Raw genomic sequence first — 14,968 nt, forward strand, 5'->3', positions numbered from 1 at the left:
TTTTAAAAACTTTTATATAAAGTTTTATATAAAAACTTTTTGGGTCAGATATGTTCATTTATACGTAATGTACAGAAAAACAATGTCCAGCTGCTGGGCATTTGTCTATTGGTTGAACAAGCAGAAAAACGCCCTGTAACTGGACACCTCTGATTTTCCATACATCAAACATGAGAGGTTGTTCATGCTTTCCATCTAAATTAAATTCAATACTCCACTCCAGCCACCACAAACACTTTGTATTGTAGATCTGCTGGAGACTAAGACAACAAAATCCAGCCTCCAAATCCATACACATGGCTTCAGGAAGCAGGACCGGCTCTAGGCAAAGCGAGCATGTGCTTGGGGTGGCACAATTCCAGGGGCGGCATTCTGGCTTTTTTTTTTTTTTTTTTTTTTGGCTTGGGCAGTTGTGCTCTCAGAGCTTGGGACAGCAAAAACCCTAGAGCCGCCCCTGTCAGGAAGAAACTGATCATTGTTCATACTATAAATGGAAAGGGAAAGCAACCAAAGAAGAATACAACTAAGGCTTCCTGGTAAAACAGACAGCAAAAAGGAGAATGGGTTAGTGCTATCCAAAAGGGGGCGGGGGAAGAGAACCAACAGCAGCTAAGAGGAATATAGAGGGCTTTCACATGAGCATTAAGAAAGGAATCAGTAGTAGAAAGAAATTAAGTCCATTAATAAATAAGGATGGGATAATATTAACAAGGACTCAGAAATGGCTAATATTTAACTGTTTTTAACAAGAAAAAAGGAAGAGTTAGGATATTTAAGCAAAGCGGAGGGTCATTAAAATATACACATTACTAAACAGAAGGAAAGGGAATATCTGAAAATATACAAAGTTAGCCATCCAAACTATATTCAACTAGAATAGTAAGGGAATTAACTAATAAAGTTACTGTGCCTTTAACAATTATTTTTTTAGAAGTATAAATACGTAGTGAAAATATCCTAGCAGTTACTATCATGTAAGTCTAACTTCTATCCCTTGTAAAAAAAAAAGTGGAATAAATAATGAGAGAAAATATTTCTAACTTCTAGAGACTCAAAAGCAATAAGCAGCATGAGGTGAAACAGAATATATCTTGCAAACTAACATATCTGTTCATTTTTTAAAAATATGCTTACAAAATTAAGTTAGCACAAGGAAAGCAGGAAACAATATATTTGTGTGCTAGTAAAGCGTGTCCCACAAACACAAGTCTTAATTAATTCAAACTGATTCATGTGGATTGAAAAGGCTTTCTGAAAGACTGTAAACAGAATATAATGATAAATATCAAAGTATCAAATTGAGGGAGAAGTTTAATAGATTACCAACTGAATCTGTGGATTAAATTTCAACTCTGATGTAAGGATAATTCAGCTGAAGTCAATGGAGCTGCACCCATGTACCCAGGGCTTAATTTGGTCCTACATTGTACCCAGTCTTATTTAAAGTTTATTAATGATCTAAAAAAAAAAAACCGAATAAAGAGCTTGACGACAAAATCCACAGATAAACTGGGAAGAGATGTGACAAAAACAATATAAGGGGACATATAAAATGCATTTTATTTTTTGCAGTTTCTGATTTTTTTTATAACATTTAGGGAAAAATAATCCAAAATATAGTTATTCAACAGGAGAGAGAATTCTTGAAAGCAGTAATGTTCATATAAACTTAGGAATGATAATGGACAACCACGTAGACATGAATTTGCAATGCATTATTGCAGACAAAAGGAACAATGCAATTCTGAGCAGCAAATACAGATGCGGTGGAGCAAGAAAATAATAATCACCCTCAATATGGCTCTGGTGCAACTGCACTTACAATATTTTGTTCGGTTTTAGTACCTTCATTACAAGAAAAAAGAGATTGACAAATTGGAAGAGGTTCACAATACAGCAACAAAATGTATTAGGGAGCTGGAGGGCTTGACATACAAGCAAATATTAAGAGTTAAATATGCATTACTTAACTAGATAACTATATTGGACAGTGGAGTGAAGATAATATTCTGGAACTATTTGTCCACCTAGTTTTGAACATAAGAACATTTATGCGCTTAACTGCTTTGCTGGATCAGAGGCAGAGCATTCAAGCAACTTACAGTGTAAAGCCCAACATCTACAGTAATAAGATGTTTGAGTCCAAGAATAATGTATTTATGAGACAAATTGATAATGACCTCTGACTTTAACAGCTCTAACCATTGGCAGTGGCACAGTAATATACACTCTAGGAGATAACACAAAGACAATATGTATATTATTTTTGGTATTTTTTTAATACTGTCAAAATATTGGCCACTTCTAAATAGAAAACGCAAGACTTGGAAGACCAGATTTAATGCAAAATATATGAACAGCCTTGAATAAGCCTCTGGAGAAGGTAGGATTACTTTACTACTTTTTGTGTTTAATCACCATAATGAAGGACCATATATACCAGGTTTTGGCACCTCAAAACTCATGTACATAAAGCCACTGTATGACCTTTTGCAAAAGCAGATAGAGTAAAAGCTTTGTTATCCGGCATGTTGGGGGAATGAGGGGTGCCGGTAAGTTAAAAATTCCAGTTAACTAAGAGGGAGGGAGTTTGCTTGCAGGAGGGGGCTCAGGAAGGGGTGCAGACTCTGGGAGGGAGTTTGGGTGCGGTAGGGGGCTCGGGGCAGAGGGTGGAGTTGTGGGAGGGGTTTCGTGGTGCCGGATCCAGGCGGCACTCACCTCGGGCGGTTGCCCGCAAGCGGTGACATATCCCTGCTGCTCCTAGGCAGAGATGCGGCCAGGCGGCTCTGGGTGCTGCCTCCGCCCACAGGCGCCGCCCCCGCAGCTCTCACTGGCTGCGGTCCCCGGCCAATTGGAGCTGTGGGGCCAGTGCTCAGGGTGGGGCAGGGGCAGCGCACGGAGCTCCTGTGGCTGTTCCTCTGCCTAGGAGCAGCAGGGACATGTCACCGCTTGCGGGGAACCGCCCGAGGTGAGTGCCGCCTGGATTTGGTGCCCTGAAATGCCAGTTTCAGGTTGGTAAAGTGCCAGACAACACAGGCTTTTACTGTATTAAGTTTTGCCATGCCTAGAGCCAGTCGGAAAATATTTTTCTCCCTCGGTGGAGAACCAAAACTGAAATATTTGTCCATTAACAGAAATAATTCAATTCTGAAATGCTGCCGCGGTATGCCCCATGTATTTGTAGTTTGCTCCCATTCTCTTCTACAAGTAGTATCCCTACCTGGTTTACATCCCTCATGATGCACCACACAGTCTCCCCTCTTAGTGAGGACAGGTGAAAGACCAAGGAGATGAAGTCCAGTTCAGGAGTCCAGCCCCCAAAGGAGAATTCAGACAAAGGCAATTGAACTACAACTCTCATGGGAGTACCACAGCAACATGAAATGGAAATATTTAGGTTTTAGCTGAAATATTTGAGGTTTTGATGAAACCGAAATGTTCTGTAGAAAGCAGATATTTTTCACAAAAAAAAACTATTTAGCCAAAACCTCAATTTTTCCATAGAAAAAGTTAACGGAAATTTTTCAAGCCAACCCTAGATGTAAAGCTATGTTGCGTCAGTCATTTCAAAGATTCTCACAACACGTTACTAAATTCTGACCATTAAAAATGTAAAAACACCCCAAAAACTTAAACCTTACCTTGGATACTTCTTCTTTTCCACTGGTTTCTTTAATGAATACTTTTTCTAATTCAGGGCTTATTCCTTCTACATTGCACGGCACACGTGAAACAGTTGATTTTGGCACTGAAATATTTGACAGTGGCATAGGGACTGATCTGGAGATAGAAGCCTACAAGGTCAATGAGATAAAATATTATATAGGCTTTAAAATTGGAGAGTTTTCTAAGATGAAACATTGGGTCAGTATTACTGAGGTCATTATCATATTTTAAAAATCTATAGACAGCGAATTAAAGAATCATGCACTAATTTTAAAATCTAGAGAAGCTCATTTTCATCTTTAGTTTGTTAACTGAATATTAAAAAATGTACTTACCACTAAGAAACTAGAAAGACAGAAATTAAAGATTACATACATTTAATGCCACTCACTATTTTTTCTTGTAAAGTGAATAGAATTTTATATGAAATAGTTTACTGCAGTGCTTTTCAATACTTGGCCTGTATAATTTCTAGGGAATGCAAAGGTGTAGCATGCAGAATGCAAAGGGAGAAAAACCTCTGATAAACAAAGCCTTCAAATAGATAGAAAAAGTAAAAAGAAAAATGTAAAGAAAAAAACAAATCCAGTCAGACCATTTCTTTGTAATTTCCCCATATCATGTATATGCTTACTCTATAGACACTGCTGGTTTATTCTGTATACTGGCCCAAATGCATGCTCATGTTTAACTGGCATTTCCTGACATTTGAGTGCCTAGCCATGCAACATTAACAGTCTCTTTATGCAGGGTTTTTTTTTTTTTTTGACTAGTTTATAGTAAAGGTAAAATGAAACTTTCATTCTAAACCTTTATTTTCAGAACTATACCGTTTTCCCATGTTTGTTCCAGATATTGCTTTTACCTCAAAATCAGAAGAGAATCCCACTTAGTCATTTGAAGATCCGACATTCAAATAAACACAGGTATGGTTTTGAGGAAAGGCATATTAACTTCTTGATTTAAACAAGTGAATTAAAGGCTGGAAATTAATGTTACCACAATATTAGGTACTTTCATTATGTGATCAGTGAATACTGAGCAATGGGACATTCACAGTATTCAGCAAATAATATAATGAACAGGAATAAAACTATTTATACTTCTACAGTAAGACTAAATTGCACTGTGTACTGTTTTATGCTTTTACTGCACCCTTTTCTATGCTCTCGCAGCATGTAGCACTTTATTACTACATATCTCATAGAAGACAGAAGAGTTAGTATGGCTACAGAAACATTAATTTATAATTGTAAGATTAAAATTGCATTTGAGATTATGTTGTTTGTTTTTTTTTAAAAATTCAGAATTATGCTTGTATTTCTTTTGTTCGCTTTCCCACCAATCTCCAGTTTATTTTGGCAACATTAGCCATAAGAACATTAGCATTGAAAATGCTGTTTCAAAGTTCGTTAGTTTTTGCTTTATGCTCTTCACATTAATGCGTGTTTGTGCCATCACTATTGACTGCTTTGGAAATGACATATTGAACTCACACTTATGATTTCTTGAGACACCCTAAAGAACAGATATACTAAAGAACCAAGATCTTGTTTCCATGTACATTTCACAAGTATTAAGGAACAAGGAAAGAGAAACATTTATTTATACAACACCATAATTGTGTAGGGCATTTTACAGACAAGAAAGAAATAGTCCCTATTCCCAAAGAGCTTCCAGCCTAAATTTGTTTGCAGTGATGTTGAAGCCATTTTGGTTCCAGGATATTAGAGCAGTGGTTCTCAAACTTTTGTACTGGTGACCCCTTTCACAAAGCAAGCCTCTGAGTGCGACCCCCCCCCCCCTATAAATTAAAAACACTTTTTTATATATTTAATACCGTTATAAATGCTGGAGGCAAAGTGGGGTTTGGGGTAGAGGCTGACAGCTGGTGACCCCCCCAAGGGGTCCTGACCCCAGTTTGAGAATCCCTGTATGAGAGCGACAAGGAGGGTGAAGTAATATCTTTTATTGGACCAATTTCTGTTGTGAAAGAGACAAGCTTTTGAGTTTACACCGAACCCAGATCTGAAGAAAAGCTGTGTAAGCTCAAAAGGTTGTCTCATTCATCAACAGCAGTTGGTCCAATAAAAGATGTTAGCTCATCCACCTTGTCAATCTAAATCTGGACATACCCCCATAACAAGTGAGGACACAAACAATGGGAAGGAAGAAGGGGATGACAAAAAATGCATACATTTCTAGTCTAAGCAAGAACTTGACTATCAATTCACCTTTTTTTAATGGTTATTTTGTACACTGATAAATCCTGATAAATGGAGAGATGTGTTGGAGAAACGTGCTCAAAATAAGCAGAGGATAAACAGAGTATGTAATTTTAATAATGTGAACACTGAAAAATTATTCTTGAAACTAAATGGGCAGAGAATACCAAACACACAGTTTCAAATATCTGGGTTCTTGAATCAGGGGAAATGAAGGATGAAATTAGAGCTAGGATAATAAATGCCTACCTCAAATGGAGAGAGATAAGTGGTTTAGTATGTGACAGGAAGATACCAATAAAATTAAAAGGGAAAGTCTATAAAACAGCAGTTTGTCCAGTTTTAATGTATAGTGCTGAGTATTGGACAACAAAGAAGAAACATGAACAAATGATCTGTTCCACAAAAACGCAAATGTTGACATGGATGACTGGTGTAAGCAAGAAAGACCACGTAAAGAATGAGTACGTTAGAGCAATGTGACACTCATACTATTCAACAAATAATATAACGGACAGGTACATGCTCAATGTAACATTCATAAATGAAAATAAAATGAGGGAATACAGGCTCAGATGTTTTGGTCATATAAAGCGCAGTTCTAACTACTATGTGGTAAGACAGTCCTCCCGATTAAGACAGAAGGAAAAAGACAGAGGTTGCCCAAGAAGTGGTGGGATGTTATAAAGGAAGACATGTTAGTATGTGGTGTGATAGAGAATATGGCATTGAGCATAGCTCAATAGAGAATATGGCATTGAGCATAGCTGACTTTGGAGGGAGAGGACTTGTACAGCAGATCCCATTTGATAGGATTAAAACAAAAAAAGAAGAAGAATTTTTTACACTGAAAAACAAACTGCCTGTACTTATTTTTTTATGGGATGAGCGCAATTTAGATGCCTGTCTAAGGGGAAGGAATATAGAAGCGCAAAGGGAGGGGAGAAGAGATGGAGCAATGGTTCAGAGGACAGGAGGATTGGAAAGGGGCACTTAGTAGTCGTGAGAACAAATGCAGCTAGTAGTGTGTTACTTATAAGTAATGTTAGTCAGTTTCATTCCATCTTTTAAACTCACTAGTGTTACTTCTAAAGGCCAGTCCATCCTTCAAATTGACTAAATTTAGTTGTAAAATTCATTTCCTACAATCTCCATGAAATCAAATACTTTATCATTTACACTGTAGTGAATTTTCTAAAAATAAAAACTGATTTACACAGGGCTCCAACTATAAGGCCAGAAGGAACCACTGTGATCGTCTAATCTGATCACCTGCATAACACAGGCTATAGAACTTCTCTGAATTAATCTTGTTTGCACTAGAGTGCAACTTGCTGAAAAACATCCAATCTAAATTTAAAAATTGCCAGTGATGGAGAATCCACCACAACCCTTAGTAAATTGTTCCAATCCATACTGCTAAAAAAACCCTCTGCCTTATTTACCAGTCTGAATTTATCTAGCTTCAACTTCCAGTCACTGAATCTTGTTACACCTTCATTTGCTAGATTGAAAACTCTCTTATCAAAATTTTGTTCCACATATAGCTACTTACAAGCTGTGATCAAGTCACCCGTAACCTTCTCTGTTGTTGTGAAGATGTGTCCTTGCTAATGTTGCAGCTAGCCATGGTGATGAGTAAGTTTCTGAGGATCTTTTAACATCCTCAAATTATGGAGGTATGTGGAAGTAGACTGCCACTGGACCCAAACATCTCAGTGACAGTGATCCAATGGAGAAAAGGACAAGGGTAGGTAAGACCAGCTTTCCCTCCCAGAACCCAGCTGCTGCACTAGCAGCAGTGGCATTCCTTGGAGGTGAGAGACAGCCTGTGTTCCCAGGATGTTAACTGGCAGTGGTCAAATGGACATAAGGAGATAACAAGTAGTCCCAGCTCAACCACTGAAGCCTTTTGCTGATGCTATGTCTGACTGCAGGAGTATTTTTGAGAAGAGTTTTTAAAGAGTATCTTTCAACATTTACAGGAGGCATAAGTTGCTTTCTTGGCACAGTTCTCTTTTTTATTATATGACTGTGACTTTGGGATAAAACCCATGACATCAATCTGTGTTAAGCATTTCAACATGACTTAAAACACAGGAAGGGAATCAAAGGAGAAATGGAAAGAAACAGAAGGCTATTCTCTTTTTTTTTTTTTTTTTAAACAAAATTAAGGTTGCTGATGCTAGCAGTGAACTGCTTACCTGAGTCTGACTGATTGCTATATGGTTGCCATGGAGCGGTGACTGACGTTCTTTTTCTTTACTGTGACGACTGCTCTGTTTGCTGCGTTGGAGCTGCTGCCTCAATTTGGCAATCTGCTGGAAAGACATAAAATCAAGGTAAGATGAGATGTGACAAAGGTAACTGCTTATATCTTTACTTATATCAAGCAGTATCATGGACAAAAGAAAATCAAATATTTTCTAGAGCATTTTATAAAGGAACAAGTCTGCTGCTTCTTGCAGCACAGTCATCAATCATTTGGCATATACATTACATTCTTTTTCAAAATACTTGCCTAATCAACAATCTGAATTTGAAGGCAAACTCAATTTAAATGCTGAATTTTCTCAGGTGCAAAATAAACCCTAATAATAGATGCAAACCACAATCATTCCTCCGGACTCTGGCCTTTTGTCAGATTTTGTTGCTTCTCAACTGGTTTGACATCAGAGAAAATAATTTACAGACTTTGTAGATTTCCCTGGTCCTAAACAGAACCATGTTGATCATTGATATTTCCCACCATTACTGACAAAAGTCTTCAAATTCTGACAACTAACATGCACTGCTTCACTTCAGAAAAGCTATCTAGCACACCTTTAGCCTATTTTACAATGCTATTTTAAAATTGCCCCATGCAGACCAATTCTCTTTGGCAAAGTGCTGATTTAAAAAAAAAAAAAAAACAAATAAAAACAAACTATACAGTGCTGCCTATTCAAAGATTCACACATTTTAAGGTGAAAAGGGACCATGACAATTATTGGTCATTTACTCTGACCTGCTGCATAATACGTTACAGAATTTTACCCAAGGATCCCTACATCTAGCCCAATAACTTCTGATTGAATACAGTAAATCTTTTAAACACATCTAATCTTTAAAGACTGTGTCTGTGCGCTAAGACTTATGTTCCATTGTATGGGACACATCATTTTGCACTCTTGGTGTTCAATCTCCCTGGATCCATGGGATGAGACAATGATTTCAACATGCTAAATTCAAACACTGTCCTGTCTGCATAGCTGAAGTAAGGCAGAGCAGTTCCTATTGTACTACACAGATTCCTTCTTGGGTAACATGCTACCAGACGGTGATTTGGAGGATATTCCTATAAATATGACTTTTTGAAGAAAATTCTATTTACAGCATTTACTAACAGAACACAAAACGGAGATTACTGCACAAATCACCAGAAAGAAAAAGGGAGCATATAGAGACAACATTAAGACTAAGATCAGAAGGGACCATCATGATCATCTAGTCTGACCTCCTGTACATTGCAAACCACAGAACTTCACCTACCCACTTAAAACTACAATACCCACCTGGGGAAGTGAGGAAACAGATTGACAGAGCGAGAGGGGTACCCAGAAGTCACCTACGACGGGACAGGGCCAACAAGGAAAATAACAGAACGCATCTGGCCACCACGTACAGCCCACAGCTAAAACCTCTCCAGCACATCAACGATCTACAACCTATCCTGGAAAACAATCCCTCACTCTCTTGGGAGGCAGGCCAGTCTTTGCTTCAGACAGCCCCCCAACCTGAAGCAAATACTCACCAGCAACTACACACCACACCACAGAAACACTAACCCAGGAACCAATCCCTGTTACAAGCCCCGTTGCCTACTCTGGCCCCATATCCTCTCTAGCGACACCATCAGAGGACCCAAGAACATGAGCCACAACATCAGGGGCTCATTCACCTGCACATCTACTAATGTGATATATGCCATCATGTGCCAGAAATGCCCCTCTGCCATGTACATTGGCCAAACCGAACAGTCTCTACATAAAAGAATAAATGGACGCAAATCAGACATCAGGAAAGGTTACATACAAAAGCCAGTAGGAGAACACTTCAATATCCCTGGACATTTTATAACAGATTTAAAAGTAGCCATACTTCAACAAAAAAAACTTCTAAAACAGACTTCAAAGAGAAACTGCAGCGATACAATTCATTTGCAAATTTAACACCATTAATTTGGGCTTGAATAGGGAGTGGGAGTGGCTGGCTCACACAAAAGCAATTTTCCCTCTCTTGGTATTGACACCGCCTAATCAATTATTGGGAGTGGATCACATCCACCCTGACTGAAGTGGCCGGTCAACATTGGTTCTCCACTCATAAGGTAACTCCCCTCTCTTCATGTGTTAGTATATTTATGCCTGCATCTGTAATTTTCACTCCATGAATCTAAAGAAGTGGGGTTTTTTACCCACGAACGCTTATGCCCATATAAATCTGCTAGTCTTTAAGATGCCACCAGACTCCTCATTGTTTCTGTGGATACAGACTAATACGGCTACCCCTCTGATACCTACCCACTTGTGTAGTAGTCCCCTAACCTCTGGCTGAGTTACTGAAGTCTTCAAATCATGGTTTAAAGAATCCAAGTTACAGAGGATTAACCATTTACACTAGTTTAAACCTGCAAGTGACCCATGACCCTTGCTGCAGAGGAAGGCAAAAACCTCCTAGGGTCTCTGTCAATCTGACTCGGGGGAAAATTCCTTCCTGACCCCAAATATGCTCATCAGTTAGACCGCGAGCATGTGGGCAAGACCCACCAGGCAGATACCTGGGACAGAATTGTGTGTAGTAACTCAGAGCCCTCCCCATCTAGTGTCTCTTCTCCAGCTGCTGGGGATTTTTGCTACTGGTAGTCGCTGATGGGCCACATGCCATTGTAGACAGTCCCATCATACCATCTCCTCCATAAACTTATCAAGCTCAGTCTTGAAGCCAGTTAGGTTTTTTGCCCCCATGCTCCCCTTGAAAGGCTGTTCCAGAACTTCACTCCTCAGATGGTTAGAAACCTTTGCCTATTTTCAAACCTAAACTTGTTGATGGCCAGTTTATAGCCATTTGTTCTTATGTCCACACTGGCACTTAATTTAAATAATTCCTCTCCCTCCCTGGTATTTATCCCTCCGATGTATTTATAGAGAGCAACTGTCTCTCTCCTAAGCCTACTTTTAGTTAGGCTAAACAAGCCAAGCTCTTGGAGTCTCCCCCCAGAAGGTAGGTTTTCCATTCCTCAGATCATCCTAATAGATCTTCTCTGCACCTGTTCCAGTTTGAATTCATCTTTCTTAAACAGGGAGACCAGAACCTCACACAGTATTCCAGATGAGGTCTCATCAGTGCCTTGTATAATGATACTAACACTTCCCTGTCTCTACTGGAAATACCTCACATGATGCAACCTAGGACTGCATTAGACTTTTTCATGGCCACATCACATTGACAGCACATGGTCATCCTGTGATAGACTATTACACCCAGGTCTTTCTCCCCTCCGTTGCTTCCAACTATTAAATCCCCATTTTATAGCAAAAATTCTTGATTTTAGTCCCCAAAATGCATGACCTTGAACTCTGAACTACTAAATTTCATCCCATTTCTATTACTCCAGTTTACAAGATCATCCAGATCTTCTTGTATGATATTACGGTCCTCCTCTGTATTGGCAATACCTCCCAACTTTGTGTCATCCACAAATTTTATTAACACACACTTATTGTGCAAAGGTTAGTAATAAAAATGTTAAATAAATAAGATTAGTCCCAAAATCAATCCCTGAAGAACTCCTCTAGTAATCTCCCTCCAGCCTGACAGTTCACCTTTCAGTATGACCCACTATACTCTCCCCTTTAACCAGATCCTTATCCGCCTTCTCAGTTTTATTCTCAGATTAATCCCCATCTTCTCCAATGCCATACTGAAATCAAGGTAGATTAGATCTACTGCCTTTCCTTAGTCTAAAAAAATCAGTTCTCTTCTCAAAGAAGGAGAACATATTGGTCTGGCATGATTTATTTTTTGTAAAATCATGTTGTATTTTATCCCAATTACTATTTACCTCTATGTCTTAACAACTTTCTCTATCAAAATTTGTTCCAAGTCCTTTCATACAATTGAGGTAAAACTAACAGGCCTGTAGTTTCCTGGATCACTTTTTTCTAAAAAAACAAACAATATTAGCAATTCTTCAGTCATAGGGCACAACCCCCAAGTTTACAGATTCATTAAAATCCTTGATATTGAACTTGCAAATTTCATGGGCCAGTTCCTTTAATATTCTTGTCTGGAGATAATCTGCCTCCCTCCATCCCCAATTTAGTCCCATTAAGATGTTTGAATTAAACTTCCACCTCAGATGTGGTAATTTCTACCTCCATATCCTCGTTGCCATTAGCCACCCTGCCACTACTCCTAAGCTCTTCAATAGCCTCATTAAAAACTGAGATGAAGTAATTGTTAGGTATCAGGCCATGCCTAGACAATCTTTAATCTCTACCCCATCCTCAGCATTTAGCAGTCCCACTTCTTTACTTGTTTTTTTCTTATTGTAGAGCTATAGAACCTTTTACAATTGGTTTTAATTCCCTTTGCAAGGTCCAACTCTGCTTGGCTTTTGACAGTTCTCACTTGATCCCTACACGTTCTAACCTCCAAGAGGTAGCTTTCCTTGCTGATCCCTCCCATGATCCATTCCTTGTAGGCTTCCTTTTAATCATCTGTTTGAGATCCTTGCTCATCTATCTTGGTCTGCAACCCTTCCCTATTAATTTTTCCGCTTGCTTGGGATGTAGGCTTCAAATAGCTTCTGCAACTTTGACAAAGTAATTCCAAGCCTCCTCTACATTCAGACCCTTGAGTTCTTCAGTCCAGTCAACTTCCCTAACTAATTCCCTTAATTTTTTAAAGTGAGCTCTTTTGAAAACAAAAGGACCCTTGTTGCAGATCTATTTTTGCTTATCCTTCTATTTAGTTTAAACTGAATTAGCTCATGATCACTCAAACAATGATTGTCCTCTAAAACCAGTTCTTCTATGAAGTCCTCACTAGTCACCAATACCAAATCTAAAATAGCATCACATCTTGTTGGTTCAGCAACTACTTGATGAAGAAATCTGTCAGCTATCACATGCAGGAAAATCTGGGCCCTACTATTATTATTATTAGCACTTGTCCTCCAATCTATATCTGGAAGTTAAAGTCTCCCATAATCACACAATTCCCAGTAGTATTTATTTCATTAAAAACATTAAATAGGTCTCTATCCATAACCAAATCGGATCCTGGCGGTCGGTAGCACACCCCAAACACTATATTGGGGAACCTCCAGTAGCTTTCTTCCCTAACGTGATTTTGGTCCAAAAATATACTCTGTCTTACCCATTCCATCATTTCTAATTTCTTTACAATCTACCTCATCATTAATATACAATGCTACTCCATCATCTTTGCCTTTATTTCTGTCTTTCCTGAACAGCACATATCTTTCAATACCTGTAATCCAGTCATAGCTACTATTCCACCATGTTTCTGTTATTGCTACAATATCTGGTTTCAATTTCTGCACCAGTAGTTTTAGTTCCTCCATTTTGCTACCCAGGCTCCTTGCATTGGTGTACAAACATCTCAATTATTGCTGCTTGGCTTCACCAATTTTCCTCATCCGATTAAGTGTTGTCATTCTACTGCCAGTATCACCTACCTGACTGGTATCAGCATTATACTTCCTTTTAATGTCCATTCTCCTACCCACTGCTGTTCCCTTCTCCGTTGCTGTATCATTTCATACTTGATTTTCCTCCCTCTCAATGTTAAAATCAGATGTGGAGATTTCATGAGAATCTCCCAACCATCTCCCCTGAGTTCCTAGTTTAAAGCTCTTATTGATTTATGTCAATCTCTATCCCAGAAGTCTATTTCACTCCCTACTCAGATGGTGTCTATCCCATGAGAACTGTCCTCTGTCCATGAATGCCTCCCAGTGGTCAAACATCTGAAAGCCCTCCTTATTGCGCCACTGCCTGAGCCATCTGTTGATCATCATGATCTTGTCTCACCTTCGTTCTCCTCCTCTAGGGACAGGCAGAATCCCACTGAAGATCACCTGACCCTCCATTTCCTTACGCACCTTCCTCAGCCTGACGTAGTCTCCCTTGATATGTTGGGCCGCGCACATGCCGTAGCCATCTCGCACTGCTCCGAGTGGTTATACAGCAGTGCACAGCCATATGACCCCTAGTTTCTTCTCTACCCCAGAGAATTGGTATGAAACTCCAAAGCAGAGGGGCGGAGGGAGGGTAGTGGAGCACCCATCTCGAAGAACCTCAGTTTCTGCACAAGGTGAGTAACCTCCTCTTCTTCAAGAAGTATCCCTGTGGGTGCTCCACTTTAGGTGACTGCAGAGCAGTGCCCCTCAGTGGAGGGAAGGGGCTTCGGAGTTGATGGTGGATAACACTGAGCATCTGCTGCTGATTGTTGTTCCAAAGCATAGTGTTTAGTAAAAGTATGGGCTGATGCCCAGGTAGCTGCTTTGCAAATGTCAGCGATAGGTACATTATTGAGAAGGGCCACAGATGTTGATAACGCTCGTGGAGTGCATGCGAATGCCCGGTGGGAATTACAGATTGTTGTTTTGGTAGCACAAATGGATACATCCAGATATTCATTTGGATACTCTGTTTTGAGATTGTTTGGCCCTTTGAGCGTTCTGTTATGGAAACAGAATAGTTGAGATGATTTTCTGAATGTTTTTGTTCTATGTAGAAAGCTCTGTGAACATCTAGCATATAGAGCGAGGCCTCCCTCCCGTCAGCAAGTGGCTTCGGGAAAAATATAGGTAAGTAAATGGGCTCATTTAAATGAACAGGAGAGGCAACCTTGGGTATGAACTTAGGATGCGAACGTAGGATTACTTTATCCTTAAAGAATGTAGTATAAGGTGGGTGTGCCATTAGGGCACCTAATTCTCCCACTCGTCTTGCGGACTTGATAGCAATGAGGAAAGCCACCTTCATTGATAAGTGCAACAAAGAGCA

At 39.4% G+C, this 14,968-nt stretch overlaps 1 protein-coding gene across 2 annotated transcripts in view; it reads right to left on the bottom strand.

The window, feature by feature from the left end:
• The window catches only part of GLCCI1 (glucocorticoid induced 1), a 96,974-nt gene that overhangs the window by 21,040 nt on the left and 60,966 nt on the right, over positions 1–14,968 (bottom strand). The window contains exons 4-5 of one of the 2 annotated variants that reach the window (XM_054020361.1): positions 8,096–8,209; positions 3,642–3,794 (exon numbers count right to left, since the gene is read on the bottom strand). In XM_054020361.1, the coding sequence (XP_053876336.1) occupies positions 3,642–3,794; positions 8,096–8,209 (267 nt within the window). Of the gene's footprint in view, positions 1–3,641; positions 3,795–8,095; positions 8,213–14,968 lie in introns of both variants that reach the window. The other variant, XM_054020360.1, reaches the window with a different exon arrangement.

This window comes from Malaclemys terrapin, chromosome 2 (assembly GCF_027887155.1).
Source record: "Malaclemys terrapin pileata isolate rMalTer1 chromosome 2, rMalTer1.hap1, whole genome shotgun sequence".
NCBI lineage: Eukaryota > Metazoa > Chordata > Testudines > Emydidae > Malaclemys > Malaclemys terrapin.